This window comes from Lonchura striata, chromosome 5 (assembly GCF_050655825.1).
Source record: "Lonchura striata isolate lonStrDom1 chromosome 5, ASM5065582v1, whole genome shotgun sequence".
Classification (NCBI taxonomy): Eukaryota; Metazoa; Chordata; class Aves; order Passeriformes; family Estrildidae; genus Lonchura; species Lonchura striata.
Window position 1 is genome coordinate 45,295,001 of NC_140707.1, and position 20,962 is coordinate 45,315,962.

The 20,962-nt window shown below is 33.3% G+C and overlaps 1 protein-coding gene across 3 annotated transcripts in view; it reads right to left on the reverse strand.

Annotated features, from left to right (window-relative positions):
* Window positions 1–20,962, reverse strand: part of NOVA1 (NOVA alternative splicing regulator 1) — a 142,246-nt gene that overhangs the window by 2,256 nt on the left and 119,028 nt on the right. For all 3 annotated transcript variants that reach the window (XM_021539320.4, XM_021539319.4, XM_085580427.1), the window contains one exon: window positions 1–817. This exon is cut by the window's left edge and continues 2,256 nt beyond it. In XM_021539320.4, the coding sequence (XP_021394995.1) occupies window positions 1–817 (817 nt within the window). The remainder of the gene's footprint in view (window positions 818–20,962) is intronic.

A 20,962-nucleotide genomic window follows, 5' to 3' on the forward strand; every position in this document is an offset into this window, starting at 1 on the left:
CAACTAATGTTTTCCCTCCTTTTCCAAGTATTGCACCAACTAAGTTTTCTGGCACTGCTATTTCAACTACATCCTTTGATCCATCTGTGGATTTTTCTGTTCCTAGGATGGCACTGGCAGCTAGGGGAGAAGCAGCTCCAAAATATCCATTGGTTGCAGCAGTAGCAGCAGCCAGGCTACCTAATGCAAATGTCCCCGCCGTACCACCAGCAGTGCTGCCACTGGCTGAGGCTTCACTCGCATAGGTGGCCAACAAATTGGCTGCTGCTGCTGCTGGGTTGGCACTGGCAGCTGCTGCAGCCAAAGCCCCTGTAGCTGCTGCCTGACTTAGGCCTAAACCTAATGTATTGAGATTATATCCATAGCTGGCTAATGTATTAAGTGCAGAGGTGATGGCCACCAGGTCATTGCCTGTAAAGCCAGATAAAACTGCTGGAAAGGCTGCCACTCCAGCAAGGTTAGCATGTCCTAATAGCCCTGCAGCAGCTGCAGCAGTTGGTAACACTTCAGCAGTGTTTGCATAAGGAGATCCGGTTGGATTGGAATTGGCCACTGGACCTGTGACATTGGCATAACTGATATTGAGACAGCTGCCACTCTGTGGATCCTCTTGTATCTTCTGGATGATAAGTTCAACAGCTTTTCGGTTTTGTTCAGGTTCTCCACTCACAGTGACAACCCTCTCTTGCAAGTTGATCCCATCAGGTTTCTGGGAAAGCTGCACCCAAGCCCCTGACTGCTCCATTATAGCCTTCACTGTAGCACCTCCCTTCCCTATTATCAGACCTGCTGTGCTGTTGGGAACTATAATCTTTACCTGTAATTGAAAAAAATATATATAAATAATACTTCTGCTTTGTGCATAAACACTATAATATTTTTGCTACCCTATAAAAGGAAGGAAAAGAATGAAGCAAGTTAGTTACCATGTTTTTAAAAGAAAGGGTTAAAAAAATTAAAAAGAAATACAGCTCACCATGCTTTTTAATGCTCTGCATGTTTCAAATGTATATTAAGAATTTTTAAAAGTAAATTAACAGGAAAATAATTTTTATCATTCTCCCACAGAAAATACTGCTTTCAGCATACTACAGTTCACACCAAAAGATTAAGCAAATGCAGCTATTACATTCATATGGAAAGATTATCTTAGATTGTATCAAAATGAGTATTTTCACATGATTCCTCTCTTTCCAGGCAAATGTAGCAAAACAACTTCTTTGGCAAAATTTGTCTGAAATTCTTTACCTTCCTTTAAAACATCTTTAGTAGCAATAATTAAAAAAAAATAAAAAGAAAGAAAGAAAGAAACAGAACAAACCAAAACCAAAACAAACAAAAAACCACAAGCAAAACAACATTCAGCTAAACCTTGGACAAATGAAATAGGTGGTCTTGAACAGGACATGATTCTTTAACCTGTGACCCACATCACAGCATGGAAATTCATTATCTGTTACACTGTATTATTATTGTTCAGCCAATGGAAATTAAATTTTATAGGAAAGGGTATCTAAGAGCTGAGATTTTGAGAGTATAAAACATGGCATTTGTACATTTAAAAGTTTACCAAATGGTTTCAACCAAAAGTTATTTATCTATAAATCCTACCTTTTCTTCTGTTTAAACAAGTTTCAAACTGACACAACGTAATTAATGTCAATAAATGTATTACCTATTGACTTACTGCTATGAGTGAAGAATGATGCCCAGGACAAAAATTCAATACTTATACATATTTTTCATAGTTTTTGTTTTTGATATACCTTTTACAAATGTGTCCCAAAGTTTTCATGTACTGTCTATTTTAGGACATTGAATTAATAAGATATTTCATTTTACAGAAGTTTTGGTTTTAGTAACTTTGTGTTCAGATATCCATTAATCCAATTTTGTGGAATATATGTAGGGGCAACACTTTTCAGTCCTTTCAGCAAAATTCTATTGAAAGTCTTAGCAACAAAACAATACAAAATACAATTAAATGTCATTAGTAATAGTCTTTTATTACTGCCTCATTATAAAGTCAAACTAATTGCAAACCAATATGCATGCCCTACAAATAAAGCTAGAAAAAGCTTAGATATTTCCAATGGTTATGTTAGCATGAAAAGAATATCTTTGAGAATTCAGCATACTAGAAATTTGAGAAACACTTATCCAACTACACAATACGTGCATTAAAAATAATAATATATCATACTCTATTTTGCACTGAATTGTTTTAAATTATAAAAATAATTTTTAATTCAGAATTTCATTGGCATCAAAACAGAACATGTTCTATAGAATAAATAATCAGCTGCTGACTTATTCTAAAGGTGACATGAAAGTAGGGTATTGAAAAAAATTTAATCCATCCATATATTAAATAATCCTATAAAAAATCATGAAATATATACTTAAATACATAATGACACATTTTTTATATATATTTGCATGCAGACGTAGTTTTAAGTCTGGACATCTCCTAGTAATTTTAAATGTAGTTTAAGGTATTTGGTAATTTTAAGGTAACCTTTTTTAGTTTTCCTATCATAAAAAGAAAGAAACAACTCTTAGTTTTGATTAGATATTTCAGTTCTAGATACAAAATACATTAACTAATTTCTGAACAGAAGAATTGTCCCGATTTTTGCAAATTTTTTGTGGGGGTTTGTTTATTTTTGGTTTTGGGTTTGTTTTGTTTTTGCTTTTTTTGTTTCATATGTTTTTTGGTGTGTTTTTTTTTGTTGTTGTTGTTTTTTGGGTTTTTTTGGGCAACACTCCAAAAATGCAGCACTGCACACCTCTCATTATTATGTTTTGTGGTGCATACTACAGAAAACATTTACTTGCCTCCACTGGTTTAAGACTCACTAACAGGCTCTGTAGGAGATTTCGAGAAGCAATGTGCATAGTTCTGATCAACTCAGGCATACGTGCTTATGTAAATTTAAGTGAAAAAACTAAAAACATAAGAAGGTACAAAAATACACTCTTATAACCATACATGTGATTTCAGATGTAAATAGGATATTTACTGCCAGCACAGTGTTGTTGCACCTGTAATATTATAGTTACATATACAACATATGGAAATCCAGGTCACTGTTACATAGCTGGGATTATTCTAAAAGATGGATGTAGTAAAGCAATGGCTTAATTCAGCCACAAAATTAAAAAGGAACTCTTTATGCAACAATAAAGATTTTTGCAATGAGAAACTGGCACTTTTCTCACTAGATGCACCAATGTTCATTAGGTTACCACTAAGAGCTCTAGTTATTCAGCAAAATTATCTGTCTAATCAGAGGAGAGATAAAGAATGATCTGTTTCTCCTTATTCATTCACTCCCTCCTTGTCCAGACACGGTTTTGTATTTAGCATTACAAAAAACATAAAAATTACAATGTATTTTGAAAGAAAAAAAAACCATAAACTTTAATGTGCTGGATTAATATATATTTGTCTGCTTCAGAAATAAAGACACCCTTTTCTAAATATCTGATCTGGAAACAGACTATTGTTTATTTCATTGGCAACTCTTTTAAATGTTATTAATTTAGGAATATACCAATAATACCCTTTTAAATATGACCTCTGCCATGGTGAATATTTCACATATTTACACACAGGACATGTTTTAAGAACATATATGAATTAAATAATTAGATAGTAATCATCTATTTTATATGAGGACAAAAACATTACATTGCAGTGAAAATTTGGTTTGAACAAATCATAAATGCAATGCAAAAAATAAGCAATCCTGCTCTTCTTGAAATGAAAAGTAACATTTGTATTATTTTGAAATATTCAGCTGTAGCATTCTTGTATTTGGGACAGCTAATTTAGAATTTCATTTAAAAATTTAAATAATTATTTTTAAAAGCAAAATATAATTAGGATTTTTTTTTTTCATTTAGGAATATTAATCTTGCTGCCAGTTGGTAATTCTCCACCTATTTCTTTTATTCACTAATTTTCCCCCTTGTTTATATATTGGAATATCAAGTCTTTATGGCAAACATTGGTTGTGCTGCATAATAACACAGTATCTAACATATTAGATCAATCACAGAGGTCTAGGTGCCAGTAGAAAAGAAATACTGCAAATATTTTTTTTCCTTTTCTGTTGAAGCCTAAAATCCATACGGTCACTAAGTTAAATGGTATAAAATGATACAAAACAATTCAGAAAATGAAAAATCAAATATTATCTATTTGGTTTTTTTACCTGTGTGAGCACCATTTTAAAAAAAATAGTACTTAACTGTCAGGGAAATTGGACAGTGCACTTATTTTCCTTTTACAGACAACAGGTTCAGAAACTGATTTGGATGAAGTGAGAAACTGCTATCCAAGATAAGTGCTCTGAGCTATCCAATAAAGGTATCTTTCACTATGCAGGAAGATTAGGTTTCTAGGTTTGTATGTATGCTCCTGGCTATATCCAAATTTGTGCTGCAAAAAGGAGATTGAGTATCTAAAGCAATAATGAGCATATGCTTACATATGCATAAGAATAAGCACACATGTAATTTATTTTGATTAAATGTTATAGGAAGAAAAAAAGGAAGTAACTCAACCTTTATTTCATGTAAAATAGATTTTATAAAAATTAAGGACTGCAATTATTACATTTGTTTACTCACAAAGCAAATTAGTTACTTCACTCTCATCCTATTTGCATTAGCAGAAGCAAGTTCAAAATCAGGCTCAAAAAAATATAAATCTTCTTCCCCCAGAATCATCCAACTATAACAAATATAATAGAAACAAAGTAATTTCTCTGTATACATTTTCAGTGAAACATGACTGTGTCTTTAAAAGCCTTGACAAAAGTCAAAGAAACCTGGGCTGTAAGAAGGGGTCCAACTGGAGAGCAGTCTGCTGCCCCCAGTTCCCAATGAAATCTGTAGAGATTTGATGCAACTCTGCCCTTCAGAGGAAGAGGCCAGCTACTTAAGGGATCTCAACCACTGTGTCCAGAGACACAATTCAAATTGCTTTTAAATTTTGCCACAAGTAGCTCATATAAATCCTAGACTCCCAAACCATGTATCAGCTAATTCCCTAAACCTTTCCCATTTATTGACAACTCACTTGCATAAGCCATGTTGCATTCATATATCACATCAGAATTGCCTAAAAGTCCTCTGATTTACCAAACTGAAAGTCCTGGCTCAGTTAAGTGATCAGAATAGCATTGAGTGTGGAATGCCAGATGTTTGGTGATTATGCTCTGCCACTCTCACCTCCCCAGTGCTGCACTGAGATAATCTGCACTGAGCAGCTATGAATGCACACGAATGCGCGCTAAATATTTTCATAGGGAGAGGAACCATGACCAAATCTGCACTACTACCCATGTCCTGCCATTTCTCATTCCCACTCCTCTCATGTAAAGACCTCCAAGAACCCATAGGAAGGTTTCCACTCGTTCACTTTTGCATTGCTTTATTTCTTTTCCCTCCTTCTCTCTGACAATATTTGGTTTGGTGATATTATCACTTCTCATAGTCTCTAGAGCCAGGGGCATGGCAATCAAAAAACACCATACATGTATTGGCATCAGCACTTGATATGGCTGTTACAGCAATTATAGTAACTGTATGTTAAGAAGGTTGAAAAACATGGTTTTAGGTTTCAAGTTTCATATGGTGGCATGACACATGCCTGCACTAAATTACACCAGAAGATTATATAAAATTATATTACACTGATTATATAAAATAACATCAAAACTTGGAAAAAACAAACTTAACAATTCAGCAGTGGAAATATTTAAATGCATCAGCCTCTGTTTATTCCACTTCTGTGAAGTGTTTCTAAGAGATTGCACAGAGATTAATGAACCAAAGATCTTTTTTATCTATTATTCAGGTTTCCTTTTTCCTATTTTATTTTCAACAGCATAATTATAACTCCATGAATTTTCTGTAACAGTTGTTCTTTTTCCTTCTATTAAATCTTTCAACTACTTGTCTAATGCTGGTTTATGTTTTTCTTAAAAACATGTTACAGAAAATATCCCATCTAATATAACAAATTCATCCTAATTAGTCAGAATTTCTACATTTTAGTATCTAAAGCAGATAACTGCATTTCCTTAAAACTGTAAATTGCTGCATTCTATTTCATATACTTTTCTTGGGTTTTTTTTTTTTTTTTTTTTTCTGTCTTCTTGCTCATCAATTGTTTTAAACTCTTTAAAACTCTCTCTGGCATCTGGATTCTACATCTGAAAAGTTCACACTATTTAAACTGCTCATATGACTACAGGCTTGGACTTGGTGAGAAGGTATTCTGAACACACCAATTCAGAGAGAGCAGTCAGTGAGGAGTAGGATCACCTAGGATTTTTTGTGTGGCAGGATAAACAAACTGCTACACTAGGCTATGGTAGTAGTCCCATACCATTCATCCTAAAGTAAACTGGCACTATAACAAAAATCTGGGAGAAAATCAGGATCAACTGAAGATGTGATAGAAGTTCTACTGGAATCAAGCCACCAAGAACCACGAGTTCAAGGCAGCACAAGCTACTGAAAGGTCATCCCACCTATATAGCAGGCAGCCATGCAAGGCTGCTCTGGACAGATGTCTGCTCATGTCAGATTTGGGCTCAGCTTCCAGCAGTAGCCTTACACAGCAAATCTCTACTTATTGCACATACATAGCCTCAAGGAAGCGACTGGAATTTCTCGCAATATTTTCAGCATTTCTGGACTCAATTCCATACTGGATTCATGCACATGCTGAAACATGAATTTACTTTTTTTGTCCTGAACAAATTCCTGGTTGCTCAGTTCCATATCATACATTTTGACTTCAGAGAAAATTCTTAGAAGGAATAGAGACATTTTTAGAGACATTTTTCTAATAGCCCTCTTGATATTTATTTACAAAAATAGGCATATATACATAAAAAGCAAAGCAGTTTTTTGTAAATTTAGATAGATCATCAGGTAAATAAGCCTAGACCATAAATTGCCATCTTCCCTGACCATGTTTAAATTCTGTAAATGTCATTCCAACTCAGTTTCTCTCTTTCTACAAAAGAATGTCTAGAACTGAAATACTGTGTGAACAAGTGCAATGGATTATGGGAAGAGATTAGCTGCTTCTTTGTTCCTCAACATAATACACTCTTTCTTTTTCTAGTCAAGTATGTGTTAATAAGATTTTCTTCTCATCACAAGCTGGACATATACTGGTAGTATTCCCTTCCTAAATGTTGCCTGCAATTATTCCAAGATGAATATAATTTTGCTACTTCCCTATGTTGCCCCTTTGTGTTATTTCTGACCTCCTAATTACGGTTTCATTCAAGACAATTCAATGTTAACTTAATCCATTGAAAAAATATTGAAACTCTGAATTTTGTCTTGCATCGCACTAGATTATTAGAAATATAATAAATTTACAAAGAAAATAGATATTCTAAGATGTTTGGTTTTATGTCCTGGTGCACTGCAGGAGGATTTTAGTCTGATACTGACACTACTGTTTATCACAAGTGTTCTTAGACCTCCTCTCTCACCTAATGTTGCATTTATCATTTAATTTTAGTCACAAAAACTATTATGCAATAGAAACCTAACTTCAACTTAAATACCCAAGAACAATTTACATCTGAAATCACAAGGCTTAGAAAGTCAGAACTAAGCAGGAGAAATATTTACTAGAGATAAGACTGTATAAGGATGTTTTGCACAAATTGCTCTTTTGGCTTAAATCAGTCCTATTTTTCAATTAGCATTTGATATTAAACCTTGACTCTTTGAGGCACTTAAAAAGTCACTCCCACTTTTTTTAGTATCTACCTAATTACAATTCTGCCCACTTTAAATTATGAACATTAAGATTTTTCTTTCATGCTTTTAACTAAAGATGTAATTTGTAATGCAAATTTCTCACAGCAAGGAACTAGCAAATCATGTTTAAAGAAAAAAGAAAAATATTTTTGTGCCTGTTTTAGTTGCCCTTCTGTCACCAGTGTGTGTAGGCTCTAACTCATAAATAGAAAGGCTTCTTCTCTCAAAAGCAGAATATGTGCATAGCCAAGTTGTGTACACAGAAAGAATAATTGCTAAAACAATGTTGGTTATACAGGTGGCTGATTTTATAAGATTATCTAGTCCTGAAAAAAATATTATTACAATTTTACACTCACATATGCGCACATAAAAATCTGAATACTTTCATAAGTATCCTGCAAGAAAACATGATTCAAAACTGGGAATTGAGTAAACCAACTCCTTCATGAATTCTCTATGATACATAGTTTTAATAACATAGAGAAGAAATTTAAATTTTCTAATTTTTTTCTCAGTAACATAAAAACAACATTCCATATTTAATGCATTAATGTTTCATGAGCTTCAAATTACATTTGCAAAGAAGTGTAATGCATTTTAAGAAGCTTCATTTATACTTTTCACTTTTTTATAATTAAGAAAAGAAAAAATGAGCTGGTTACGTACTAAATTACACAAGAGAAAAATTAATAGATTTTCACTCAGTTGCAGAGAATGCAGTATACATAGAAAATTAGACATCCATATTGGCTCTTCCATTGTTCAGATGAAACATTTTTAAAAAGACAGAAAGCATGAATACTAACAGTTCTGTCCAGTATTGTCTAAAACCTTTAGTGATGATAGAATGTTAACCCTATTCTCTATTTAAAATCACCAAAGTTCCTCCTCCCCCTATCTAAAATTTCCCCTTTTTTTAATCTTTCTTACATCATTTGTTGCATGGTGTCCTATGCCAATATTTCACAGAGACAAGGATGGGTTTTAAAAATGCATGAAAATTTACAGAACTATTAAGTATAGCAATTTGGGATATTTCTATCTGAAAAAAAAACCATGTAATGTTATTTCATTACTAGAATTGCTCAAAAACCACTTCTGAATAGAAAATAATTGATATAAAATTTAGATAATATATATTATTTTAAAACCAAATATGCCTCACTGATTGTATCACTAAAACTCTCACCATTTTACATTAGACAGGATCTAACTTATGAACTTATGAAAGCCACTCCAGTTTTAAAAGTTAATTAATCTTCTTGACAGAGTGGTAAAGTGGGTGCATCCCTTTTTTTTATGCTTTCCCAGTCACAGATCCGTAGATGTTTGGCTCCTCATAGCTGTTAACTCATTGTCCAAAGAAGGATTGCACTGGTTGCTTTCCTGACAAAGCTTCAGAAGGTAAATACATACATGAAAAGGACATTTCTGCACTCCTCAAGAGAATCCTTTAAGGACTGCATGCATGAGCTTTACAGGTACTCCCCAGTAGCAAATTAGCCATAAACTTGCTCTGAATGACATGCTGTATTTTAACTAGAAAATTTGCACTTGATGAGAAGTAATCATTGGAAGAAATCCTATGGCTAACACGTACAAGAGATTTGCTAAGATGTTAATGACAAATCTTGGACAGCCTATAATGGGAATTTTTCATTGACTTCCAGGAGACTGATGCTTCCTTTTTTTTTAATTTTAATTTTTTAAAAATGTTTTTTAATGGCCATGTACCTACAAGTCTAAGAGAAAACTAACAGTATTTTTAAATAACCCTTTGAGTGGAGTATGAGTTTTCAAGAAGACACATTGTTAACATTACATAGCATCACAGCTTCAAACAGTGTCTAGTTTTCAGTAAAAACTTGGATAAATATGGCTAGAATACACAACTATATTATTCTAAAAGAATCAATGCAGAAAATTATATGTATTAGTTATGTCATTTAATTAAAATCGGAGGAAAGGCTAGCCAATAGAAATGTGCTAAGGGACTTGATATTTCTCTGTCAATGACACTTTTAACTGAAACTAAAACTTGAAATCTTGGAAAAACTAAACCCTAGATATTAGAAATACATTGAGATTTTTATTTTTGACATTGCTGGCCAGATCACATTATTTTAACAGCATGCTAAACCTTTTCTAAATTAATTTAGGATTTAAATTCAAATATGAAATCATGTTTCAGCATTACTGGTAGAAATACTGAAAATCAGTCTCTGGAAACCACATTTTAAAATTAATCTATTTATAGGACTGACAGGACAAAAGAAGGCTAAGAGTTTTGTTTTCAGAGGATCATTGCCACAGTTGACTTCTACAAGATATATAGCACAATAATTCAGGAATCATTTGGCAATTCTGAACAAAATTTAAGTTATCAACCATATATCATCTGCAGGAGACCTCTCTTTTAAAGATGTGGAATCAAGGTGAATCAGCTGAACCATTTCAATTCTATGGCATAGAAACCAAGAATTTATTATCACCATTTAAAAAGGGGGTATTTCTTGCTTGCTCAAAGCTGTTTGTGATCCTTTTGTGAGAGGCCAAAAGAGAGTTTTATCATCAGCAAGAGGAATTTCACGGTTACTCATATCAACAGGTTTGCAATTCCCAAATGAAGCAGGAAAAGTGCTCAGAAAATATGACAGTTGTTAGAACCTTTCTTAAAATACACTGTCAATTTCTATACTTTACATTTTCATGCTCACAAATAGTCTCCAATTTTTATTTTTTATTTTATCATATTTTGATCTTCTGAAAATTAAAGTTTTAAGTGAGAATCTGCGGGATTGAAAAAATTATAGATTTTTAAATAAGGTAAAGGAAAGTGTAACTGGCTGAATGTGTTTTGGCTAAATTAACATTATTGAGTTTTCATTGCTATAGACTAAAATAATGATACTAAACCCTAACATCCTCTCTTACACTATTTGTAATTAAAATTCTGGCATAATTACTCTGTTCTCCATAGGAAAGAAGGGGAGACACACATGAATTATAACCCTTGTGGTAACTCTGTTAATGTCTCAGGTCCATGAAAATAAAAGGATATTTATTCTTGTTTTCCCCTACAGACAGTTGGGTATAGCTTCATAGTGTTTTTCACTATAAAAATAAATTGAAAAGGAAAAATGGCACAAAGCTAATGACCAAATGTTTTCCTAAAAACTGTATAAATACATTTTTTCTTACAAGTTTTTTCCCTGACAATATCAATTTTGTTTTAGATATAAACACATGATAAGATGGTAAAGACAAATAGCTTTTAAAAGGAGGAATACTTTAACATGTTAACTAACTAAACATAAAAAAGCTAAAAAACACCAAAAAAACAAAACAACAAAAGGCCTTCTCACCATTCCCACAGACATATGATTTAATAGAAAATTTTACAGAAAAGTAAATAAATGCAGCAAATCCAAACCCATCTGAATATATATCATTACTACAGATACTTTAATATGTACACACAGTACTGTACTATAAATATATACTGCTATATAAGAATGCCTAATACTTGATTTACTTGTAAGTGGAAGCAGTCCTCTTGCATTGAGTGAAGAGCTTCAGCTTAGGCAGAGACTGCAGAAGCTACTTATCAGTGCCTCTTTAAATCATATTTTTGCAATTCCGCTTATTTTAAAGCCAATAAGAAAAAAAAAAAAACATGCACAAAGACATGCACATATTTGTACTCTCTACAGACACAATGGGTGAAGCCCCCACTCCCTCCCAGGTCCATCATGTCTTAGAATCTCCCAGCTGCAATCATGTCAAAAATCAGTCTGATGCACCGAACAAATGAAAGATGTTCTCGTTTCAAAATCTAGGAACAAAACCCACTCTGTTACAAAATTATTTCAAGGGACTCTCCAACTTTTCTTGGAAACCAGATTTCTGCTCTTAACAATATTAGGTAATCTAAATAATATAACTTTGGTCTGAGAAGTATCTTCCATATCCAGTCTATATTTAGTTACATATATAGAGGTAAGAAAAGACTGAGCAGGGCATTTTTAATGGTGCATCTTGGCATAACCTGGCACCAGTTTGGCACATGTACTTTTACTCCAGGATCACAAAATTAGGGTAAAACGAAAGATAAAACTTATTCTATTGTCAACCAATACACGTAAAATAAATATGATGGAGTAAAGATGATGGAGAAGGAATCTGGCTTCTGCAAAATGCACCTGGTCTGTCTAGATGAACTAACAAATTAACAGCACCAGGGGTTTTGGTTACTTTAAGTCCCCAGCTTTGCAATAGATGACCAGCAGCAGAAGCTTGATCATTTCTGTATTAATTAATCCTTAACTAATAAAATAGAATTTTGTGTAGCAAGAACTACTCAATGAAATTCTCAGGGACGCTCTCATAGATGTTATTAGAAAATTGTTTTCAAATGAGAAAGGGAGGACAGTTAAACAGAAAACATTTATATAACCATGTGTCTCTAGGTCATGAAAAATAATAATTATTAGAAATTTTGTTTACAAAAGGGACACAGTTTCCTTAGTGTGGTTTCCCTAAAGGGTGGATGGATAGGTGGCCAAACACAAGTATTGTGCTCAGTTCTGGGCCCCTCACATCAAGAAAGAGCATGTCCATAGAAAGGCAATGAAGCTGGTGAAGTGTCTGGAGTGTGAGTCCTATGTGGAGCAGCAGAGAGAAGCCAGAGAAAAGGAGGCTCAGGGGAGACCTTACTGCTCTCTACAAGGGGAAGTTCAGACTGGACATGAGAAAGAATTTCTTCACGGAAAGTGTAATTAAACATTAGCATGAACAGTCCAGGGAGGTGGTGCACTCATCATCCCTGGAGTAGTTCTAGAAATAACTAGAGGTAGCACTTAGTGTCAAGGTCTGGTTGACAAGGTGGTGTTACATCACTGGTTAGACTTGATGATGACAGAAATCTTTTCCAACCTAATTAATTTTGAGATTCTGTGATGTCTCCAAATTTAATAAGCAATGCTACAGGACTCCATAGCTCTCTAGTGCTAATAGAGTTTCTGACAATTCAATTCAAACCTTTCCTCTCAGAGCTTGAAATTATGTCTCTAAGAAGAATCAGAGAACAGAATAAGGTAAAATCAAGCTGTAGGCCTCAGGAAATATATCATTAACTGCAACTAAGCTGTAGTTGGCTACCTCAGATTTTATCATTCACCTCAGCTGATTTGTATCTTTAGTTTATAAGCATATCTACTTCTTGGTTAACTCTTGTAAACTTGTAGTTATATGTATCTAACCATGATAGCCACAAGGAAGCCAGAAATAACTACTGCTGTGACAAAAAAAACAAAAAAAAAAACAAAAACAAAAACAAAAAAAAAACCAAAAACAAACAAAGCTGAAATAAGTGGAGACAAGACAGAAATTATCAATTATTTGAGATAGCAGAAGCAAAAAGTTTGATATTTGCTAACTTAGGTTAGTTATCAAAGTCAACTTAGCTTATAAAAAAATCCCTATAATTACAAGAGATAGGTGAAGGTACAATTGCATAATCCTTATTAAATGTGAAGATCCTGGATTTAGATCATACAGTAGCTCAGCAGGAAAACTGTATATATTTTCTATTAAAACATGTATTTGTAAACCATATTTTTTCCCTACATCTCTGCTCTGGGCTATATTTCTCATACAATGGTAGAAAACTTCATTAAGGCAAACTATCTATAGACAAGCACTAGACATAGACAATACTTGAATAGAGATAACTTGCATCTATTAATAATTTTGCATAGACAATAATCTCATACAAATGTTCATGTGGGAAAAAATTACTTCTCATGCAAACTAAAGCTGTGAGGCACAAATATGGCTGTATTTACACACTTGCATGACATGTTGTTATACCTATATTACAAATGTGTAATACTATGTGTGCATATGTTATATTATGTGTGCGTTAACATGGAAAAATACTTTACAGAGAGTAAATTTGCAGGCAGTGTCTGAAGAAATTAATATTGTTTTTTAAAAACACAATAAAAAATAATTTGCATCTAAGTCTTGCCCTGAGCTCAACTACTATGCACACTATATACAGCTTCAACAGCTGACAATTTGTTTCTATGTTTAGAGAAAATGTACTGAAAAATATGAAAAGAAAAAATTAAAAAGTGAAAGAGCCATCTCAAAAATAAGATGGAGGTGAGGAAATCAATAGATTTATTAACCCTTTTTGATTTCACAATACATTTGCCCCTTTTTTCTATTTAACAAATATTCACTGTGATCCTTTGTATATGTATAATAAACGCATAAATGCATTATTAATTATTCTAATCTCACTTAAATTCAGATTTCAAAACATAATTTTCATCCTATCAAAGCTGCAGTCTTCTCCTTTTTTTACCCTGATTCACCTGAATTCCTATTAATATCAGGCAGGTGTAACTTACAGTTTACTTCGAAATTGGATGCAGTAAAGACAACCATCAGAGTACATACACACATTGTGTACAGCAAATCAGTCTTTTCTTTTACTAATGTAAGTGTAGCATTTATTATCTAATTACTTATGACATAATTAAAGCAGAAACTTCTATAAAACAGCCTCTTAATTGCTGGCATACAAGTGAAATACCACCTGTGAAATGTCTTTAGCAAACGTTATTTCCTTCTGTTTCTAAAACAAAGTGATAATACTGGTTATAGATTATATTTACTGTTGTTTTATTAAACATTTTTAATTGATCCTTATGAATAAATTTTCTGCAAGGAAGTGATTATCTTTTGACTTGATTTCTCTTTTTTTCTGCATCACTCAATTATACGTGTGCACAGGTCTGCAGATCTTAATGTATTGTAATTTGGGTCAATACTTTTTACTATAGAATGCCATTAATCATAGTCTAATCTATTTCATAATCCAGTTTAGTTCTATAACTGCAGCACTTTAAAAGAGCCCACATGGAGACTGCATTTCAGGATCTCATGGGTAGGGGGCAGCTGTTAATTTATTATCACAATTACTACTAAGAGAATAAAGTCAATCAATTCTCACTGCATTTATAAGTTTTTTAAGTGGACAATAAAGAAAATCATAAAAAGCTGAGAAACACTGAGCTCATGTATTACACTACTTAGAAACATGAAAGAGGAATTTACACTGCAGTGGATTTGCAGGCTTCCAGAAGTTTTAAAGAACTAAAAATCTCAACCATATTTTTCTAACTCCATCCAAATCACAGGTAGTAAGTTCACTTGAATGAGTAATTCATCATGTAGGAGTGTATTATTATTTGATAATGAAGGGGGGGAAAAAGTATTCCAGCAAGACTTTGATCTCTAAGGCTTCATTCACTGAGATGCCATTTGAGAAGCAAGGGAAAATAGAAGATGAAACAGGCAGCAGACCCTCTGTATCCCCAGACTAATACTCTTCAAGGCTGCAAAGATTCAAATGTAAATCACTGACAGGTCACAGAGCAGTGAACCCTTAGACTTAGAGTGACAATAGTCCCATTGAGCCACTATTTGCAAACCATGCCTCTTAATATTTGCTATTACTTGCAGGAGGTCTAATTTGCTTTCAGGGAAAAAAAACAACTAACCAACCAAACCAAGCATCCAAACCCAAACCCTAAATCAACAGATGTGAAAATATCTACAAGGGGATAATACTACTGAATAAGATGCAGTTGCATATTATTTTGATATAGACAATCTGAAATATAGGGTGCAATGTTTCAGGCAAAGGTCTCAACAGATGCAGCTAACCTCTGGAAAAGGAAAAACCTTCCACACCTTATTCTCTATAGTGCAATACATCAACTTGCTTCCATGATTTGTATACAAAGAACACTCCTTTTTCACTCAAATTAGGCAGAGACCTACTATAATTGGTGGGTTTGTTTCACACCTATCTATGACTTCTCACCATCTGATGAGTTCTCAAAGCATGCAGAAGACAGACAATGCATCTAGCAGTCTGCCTATAGCAAAATGTAGTGCTGCACTAGACCTACAAAGAGCTTGTGAAAATGAAAATATTTCAGGTAGCACAAAAAACCCAATTAACTAACAAGGAGGATCTTCTAGGGCCAGGCCTAATCATGCCTCACTCAATACCTGACAGAAAAACATGGTATTGCCTTTTCTGCATTACAGTCTGCTGTCAAGAGTCTGTCCTGGTGTAACAGTAAGCTCTACAGGCTCAGTGTTTCTTTCCACATTCTCATGCAACCCTTGATCATATAAATTCTGAGCTCCCTAAAAGCCACTAAATTAAATTTCAAATAATTGAAAACTTGGAGTCAAACCTTTATGTGACTGATTATGCAGCAGAGAAACAACAATATAGTCATCCAGATTTGCATTCTGGAAATTACTCTGCTCTTCTGTTTTCTCTGGGTTGTTTAAACAGTAAAGAAGGCACTAAGTGACCCTTTGCCTGTTCAGCTGAGAATATGGCTGGATTTTTCACCCAATAGCAGTTTTGAAGGAAACAGTACATCTACCATACCAAACCTGAGTATTAAGAGCTCAAAGTCACATCTAACCTTGGTTAGATCACAGAGTAATATGTTGCCAACTTTCACTCTAGCTTATTTGGGATGGATCGTGAACATGGATATACTTGGAATTTTATAACACACTATTCATTTTAATTTTGTATTGATAAAGAAGTATACTTTAAAAGAATACAGAATATGAAGAAATTAAACACCCTTTGGCAAAGGACATTTGAAAACCTTTATCATATTTTGACAAAGAGAAAAATGTGTACTCTCCAAAATTTATATGTTTAATGATCATTTTTCCTAAGCAGATAGGACCTTTTCTCAGTATGGGGACATGGAAAAATGCCAAAACCTATATATCATAGCTAAAAATATTAATAAATGAAAGATCTCAAGTGTGTAACTTTTTGAACTCTTAAACAACCTAAGTAACACAAGATGATGATAACCATAGCAGTCTAAACAGAATGCATTTAATAAAAAAAAGAATTATCTTTTTACATGTTCATTATAAAATATTCTAAAGTTAATAAATCCCATGAAAGTCATTAAATGCACTTTAAACAGTAATGATCTCAGCATCTTAACTGAAGCAACAATGATTTAAAAATAAATTATTTTAATCAAAAGGAGGCTTCATAAAGTCACACTAAAATTTTTATTTTTTCTAAATTATCTAAGTCTTCATAAACAGAGACTTTTTTTTTAAGCTTTACTTTTATGTGTGGGGATTTTGTTTTGTTTTGTTTTTTATCTTTGGACTTTTACCTATGGGAGAAAAAACAAACAAACAAAAAAATCTAACAACCAGGTAGAGTTTAAAACATGAGGATATATTGATTTAAGACATTTGCCCATTTTAATACAAGGGAATAGTAATTCTGTCCATTACACTGAGAACATATATCTTTTTGAAGGGGGGATGAAATAGGAAACTAAGTGATTCTAATTATTATCAAGCATAAAATTCAAACAAGATACATGAACATGGAATCACATTTTTACTTACAACACTGCAACTGGCAGGTCATTTATGAATGACATGATCATTCATCCTGTGAATGACATGCCAGTAGTATTCCGAAACTTAGCAGTGAGAAGCTACATCTTTCCCAATTTCTCAGGAATATTCCTGATATTTCTCCTACATTTAAGACAGGAACAGTAAACAGTGTCCCCTATAATTGTTGTGCAATGGGAGAGAAAAAAGGAAATGAGTATGGAATAAGAACCCAAATTATTACCTACATACTTCTCCCAAGGGGAAAAATTGAAACAGGCAATAAGAAGAGTAAAATCCCCAAACTGTTTTGCATATAAGATTTTTTAAATTGATATTTAAACATTTTATATAATTTAAATAGATATAGTCTAAGGAAACAATGCAAATAAGCACTGAGCTCAGATACTGTAAAATACTGGAAAAAATGGTTAAAGGACAAAACAAATATATTACAAGTAATGTATTAACGTAAGGACTAGAAGAAAGTCTACAGTTAGTTCATGGAGGGTAAGTTAATTCTGCTTAGAGTTAGACATGAAATGAAGGATTCCAGCAGAAAAAAAAAAGCAGGAAAGGTTATCAAAACCACTGGAACCTCTACTGGAATCCTCTCACATCAACAGGAGAATAATTCCTCCTAGACGTTTCTAGATATAATGTCTCAAACATTATTTATTACATGCTACCCACAGTGTGCCATAGGCACCTTGTAATCAAAAAAGGAACTCTGTCTTATTGAACTAAAACAAGCTGGTTCACTAAATACTTTAGTCATGGTCCACATAAAACACTGTCTATTGGATAAAGTCTCTTTCAAATAGAATATTAAATTTGTATTGTAGACCACTGACAGCATCTTCTGGATGGAAATAAAATGGTTGTATTTATCAGCGATGAATCAGATTGACAAAAGGTCACATTATCATCTCAGAGAATTATTATAGCAAATATTCTTAGTAATCAAATTAAAGTTATACAACATTTTTAATTCTATAGCACCTTTTAGAGGAATGCTAAATAATTTCACATGGACTTTTATTTTCAGTACTGAGATTTGGAAAGATCAAGTGATCCCTCCAGCATTAGTCTATATGTGAAAGACCTCAAAAGAAAAGAGATTTTCTCAACACTTCCCTAACAACTGACATTAAAATCAGGGAAACAAAAAAAGATTAATGTTACAGTTAAAATATCCAAGACACAATATCTTAAATAAGCCTTAAATAAAATTTAAAAGGCAAATTGAACTAACACCTCACTGACTTACAAGGGCTATTGAGTATCCCAGGATCATCATTAAAACCCAGTATTTGTGCATTAAGATTAAAGTATTGATAAAAAAAAATATAATTTGAAAATTGTTATTATATATATTTAAAAAATCTATGTCCTAATGATAACAAAAGACTGAAAAAAGTATTCTTTCCCATTTCTTCCTCCACCTCCCACAAGAAGTTATATGTCAAATATGAGTTCATCAACTCTTTAAAAGCTGTCAGTATGCTTTATAAACTGCCTTTATTTTCAGACTCTAGCTCTGAGAGGAATGAAAATATGAAGTTTCTGCAAGCAATTTAACAAACAGGGATAGGGCAGTTCTTTGAAGTCAGAGAGGGAGACTAGGTGCATCAATCATTAAAATATCAATTAATCTCCCAATCTCTTGTTATATATGTACTATTATATCACATTGCAAGCTATAGATTTTGCATGAAATAAAGAGATAATATAACTCAAAAGTACAAATTCCAAATACCAAGATTTTAATAGCCATATGCTTGTTCTGTACCTGCTGAGTACAGGCAGTTCCAAGAACACTGGCTCAGTCCCATCACGTGAAAAGGTTGAAAAGTATGATTTATTACAAATATTGCAGCAACAAGATCAGATAGAAATGCTCAAAAAAAGCAAACCTGAGGACTGAATGAACAAAATCTAAACCTATATGCACTCGACAAAATTTTTATTACATTGTACTAAATGATAAAATAAGAGTTTCAGGTGCAATAGAACACAGCAAAATAGAAGGTATAATTGTAAAAAATACAAATGGGAAAAAACAGTGCTTTTAAAAAAGAAAAAATAAAAGGTTTATATAGTAAGCTAATGACTCAGAGTTTGCTATGACAAATCCTATTTTATTGGTAACCTTAAGCCTATCTAAATTGTAAGGCAAGGAGAAAGGACTCCTACCCACCACTCCCCTGCTTTGCTAATAAGTGTGAATGTGTGTTTTGGTCCTGTTACTCTCTTAAGCCAGCAGCAAAGGTCAGCAGTGGTACCAATTTCATGGAGAAAGGGAGGACTGGAGAAGGAGACATACAAGTGTCCTTTACAGGTATACATAAAATAGGCAAAGGAGAAAGAAAAACTTAGCTTTATGAATTTCTCCCTCTAAAGTTAGAGTAACATCAGTAAAGCAGGCAGATAAAAAGAAAAAATAATCTTTTAAATGAATAAAAATATGTAAACAGCTTAATTATAGAAATACTAATCTACCTAAAGTCAACTGTCAAAATAATAATTAAAACTTGTACCTTTACTGGGTTCTACAGAGGAAAAGTAAGCATGTTCTATATGATGTTCAGTGCATTATTTATCACTTTAGAGTTGAAATTACCTCTTGAAGTGTACTTTATAGAAGTCAAATTGATTTCCTCCTCCTGGTAAATAAAAGTAAAGCTATATTCTGCCAGCTCCAGGGGCATCAGCAGAACAGTTTCACTGCTGTATCTATATGTCTGTCAGTGTTTGGCTATAAACAAAGCTGACAAAGTTCTTGAGGGTGCAACACAAGCTTTAGTCTAAAAGTATAGAAAGATTGAGTTAGTTTCAGCAACAGGCAGACAGGAGCGGGGGAAAAAAGTTATTGGAAATCCTATTGCCACTTTGATTCTTTCTTCCTTAGGAAGTTTGCAGTGTATGGATTTTTAAAGTGAATAAAGGCCCAAGGAAGTTCCACTGAAGAAATAAATAAGACATTTACAAGAATAATATTGGCAGATGTATAACTTCCTGGAACAAAGAACTAAAGAGAAAAACACTTCCAGTGAAAAGTTTTCTGTTGCACCCAAGGCAACTCAGTATAATACAAAACATGACAGTTCTAAAGAAACTTTTCTTCCAGTAGATAAGGCATTTTTAGAGACTATCTTCTCATTGAGAATCATAAAACAAAGTAAAATAAATCCACGAACACTGGATTTTTCCAAAAACAATTAATCAAAAGCTGAAACTGCTATACAAAGGAGTTATGACCTCATCTGAATGGAGGCAAAGTGAGTCATTAAAAGGAAGATCTAATACAAGCCAGATTTCCTGCCTAGCTTCCTCTGACCTCTGTTGGCAGAGCTATTTTCTTCTTGTATTAAAAAGTATGTCTAGAAATTGTTGAAGCTCTGTCAGGGGAACACAACTGACATGCTTGTACAGCACAAGGCTCACATCAGCTGTTCTCCTCAAAGCACCGACTCCACAATCCTCTGACTGCAATGACTTATGGGGGAGTCCTCCAACCAAGCTTAAAAATCTCACTCCAAAAGCAACCCAGCATGAAGTATTGTTTAAAGCTTGCTTAATCACCTTTCTAATCTTTAACTCATCATCTTCTAATGATTAAAATGTTACATAAAATTGAATGATCTTAAGCCTAATATGATCCACACAACAG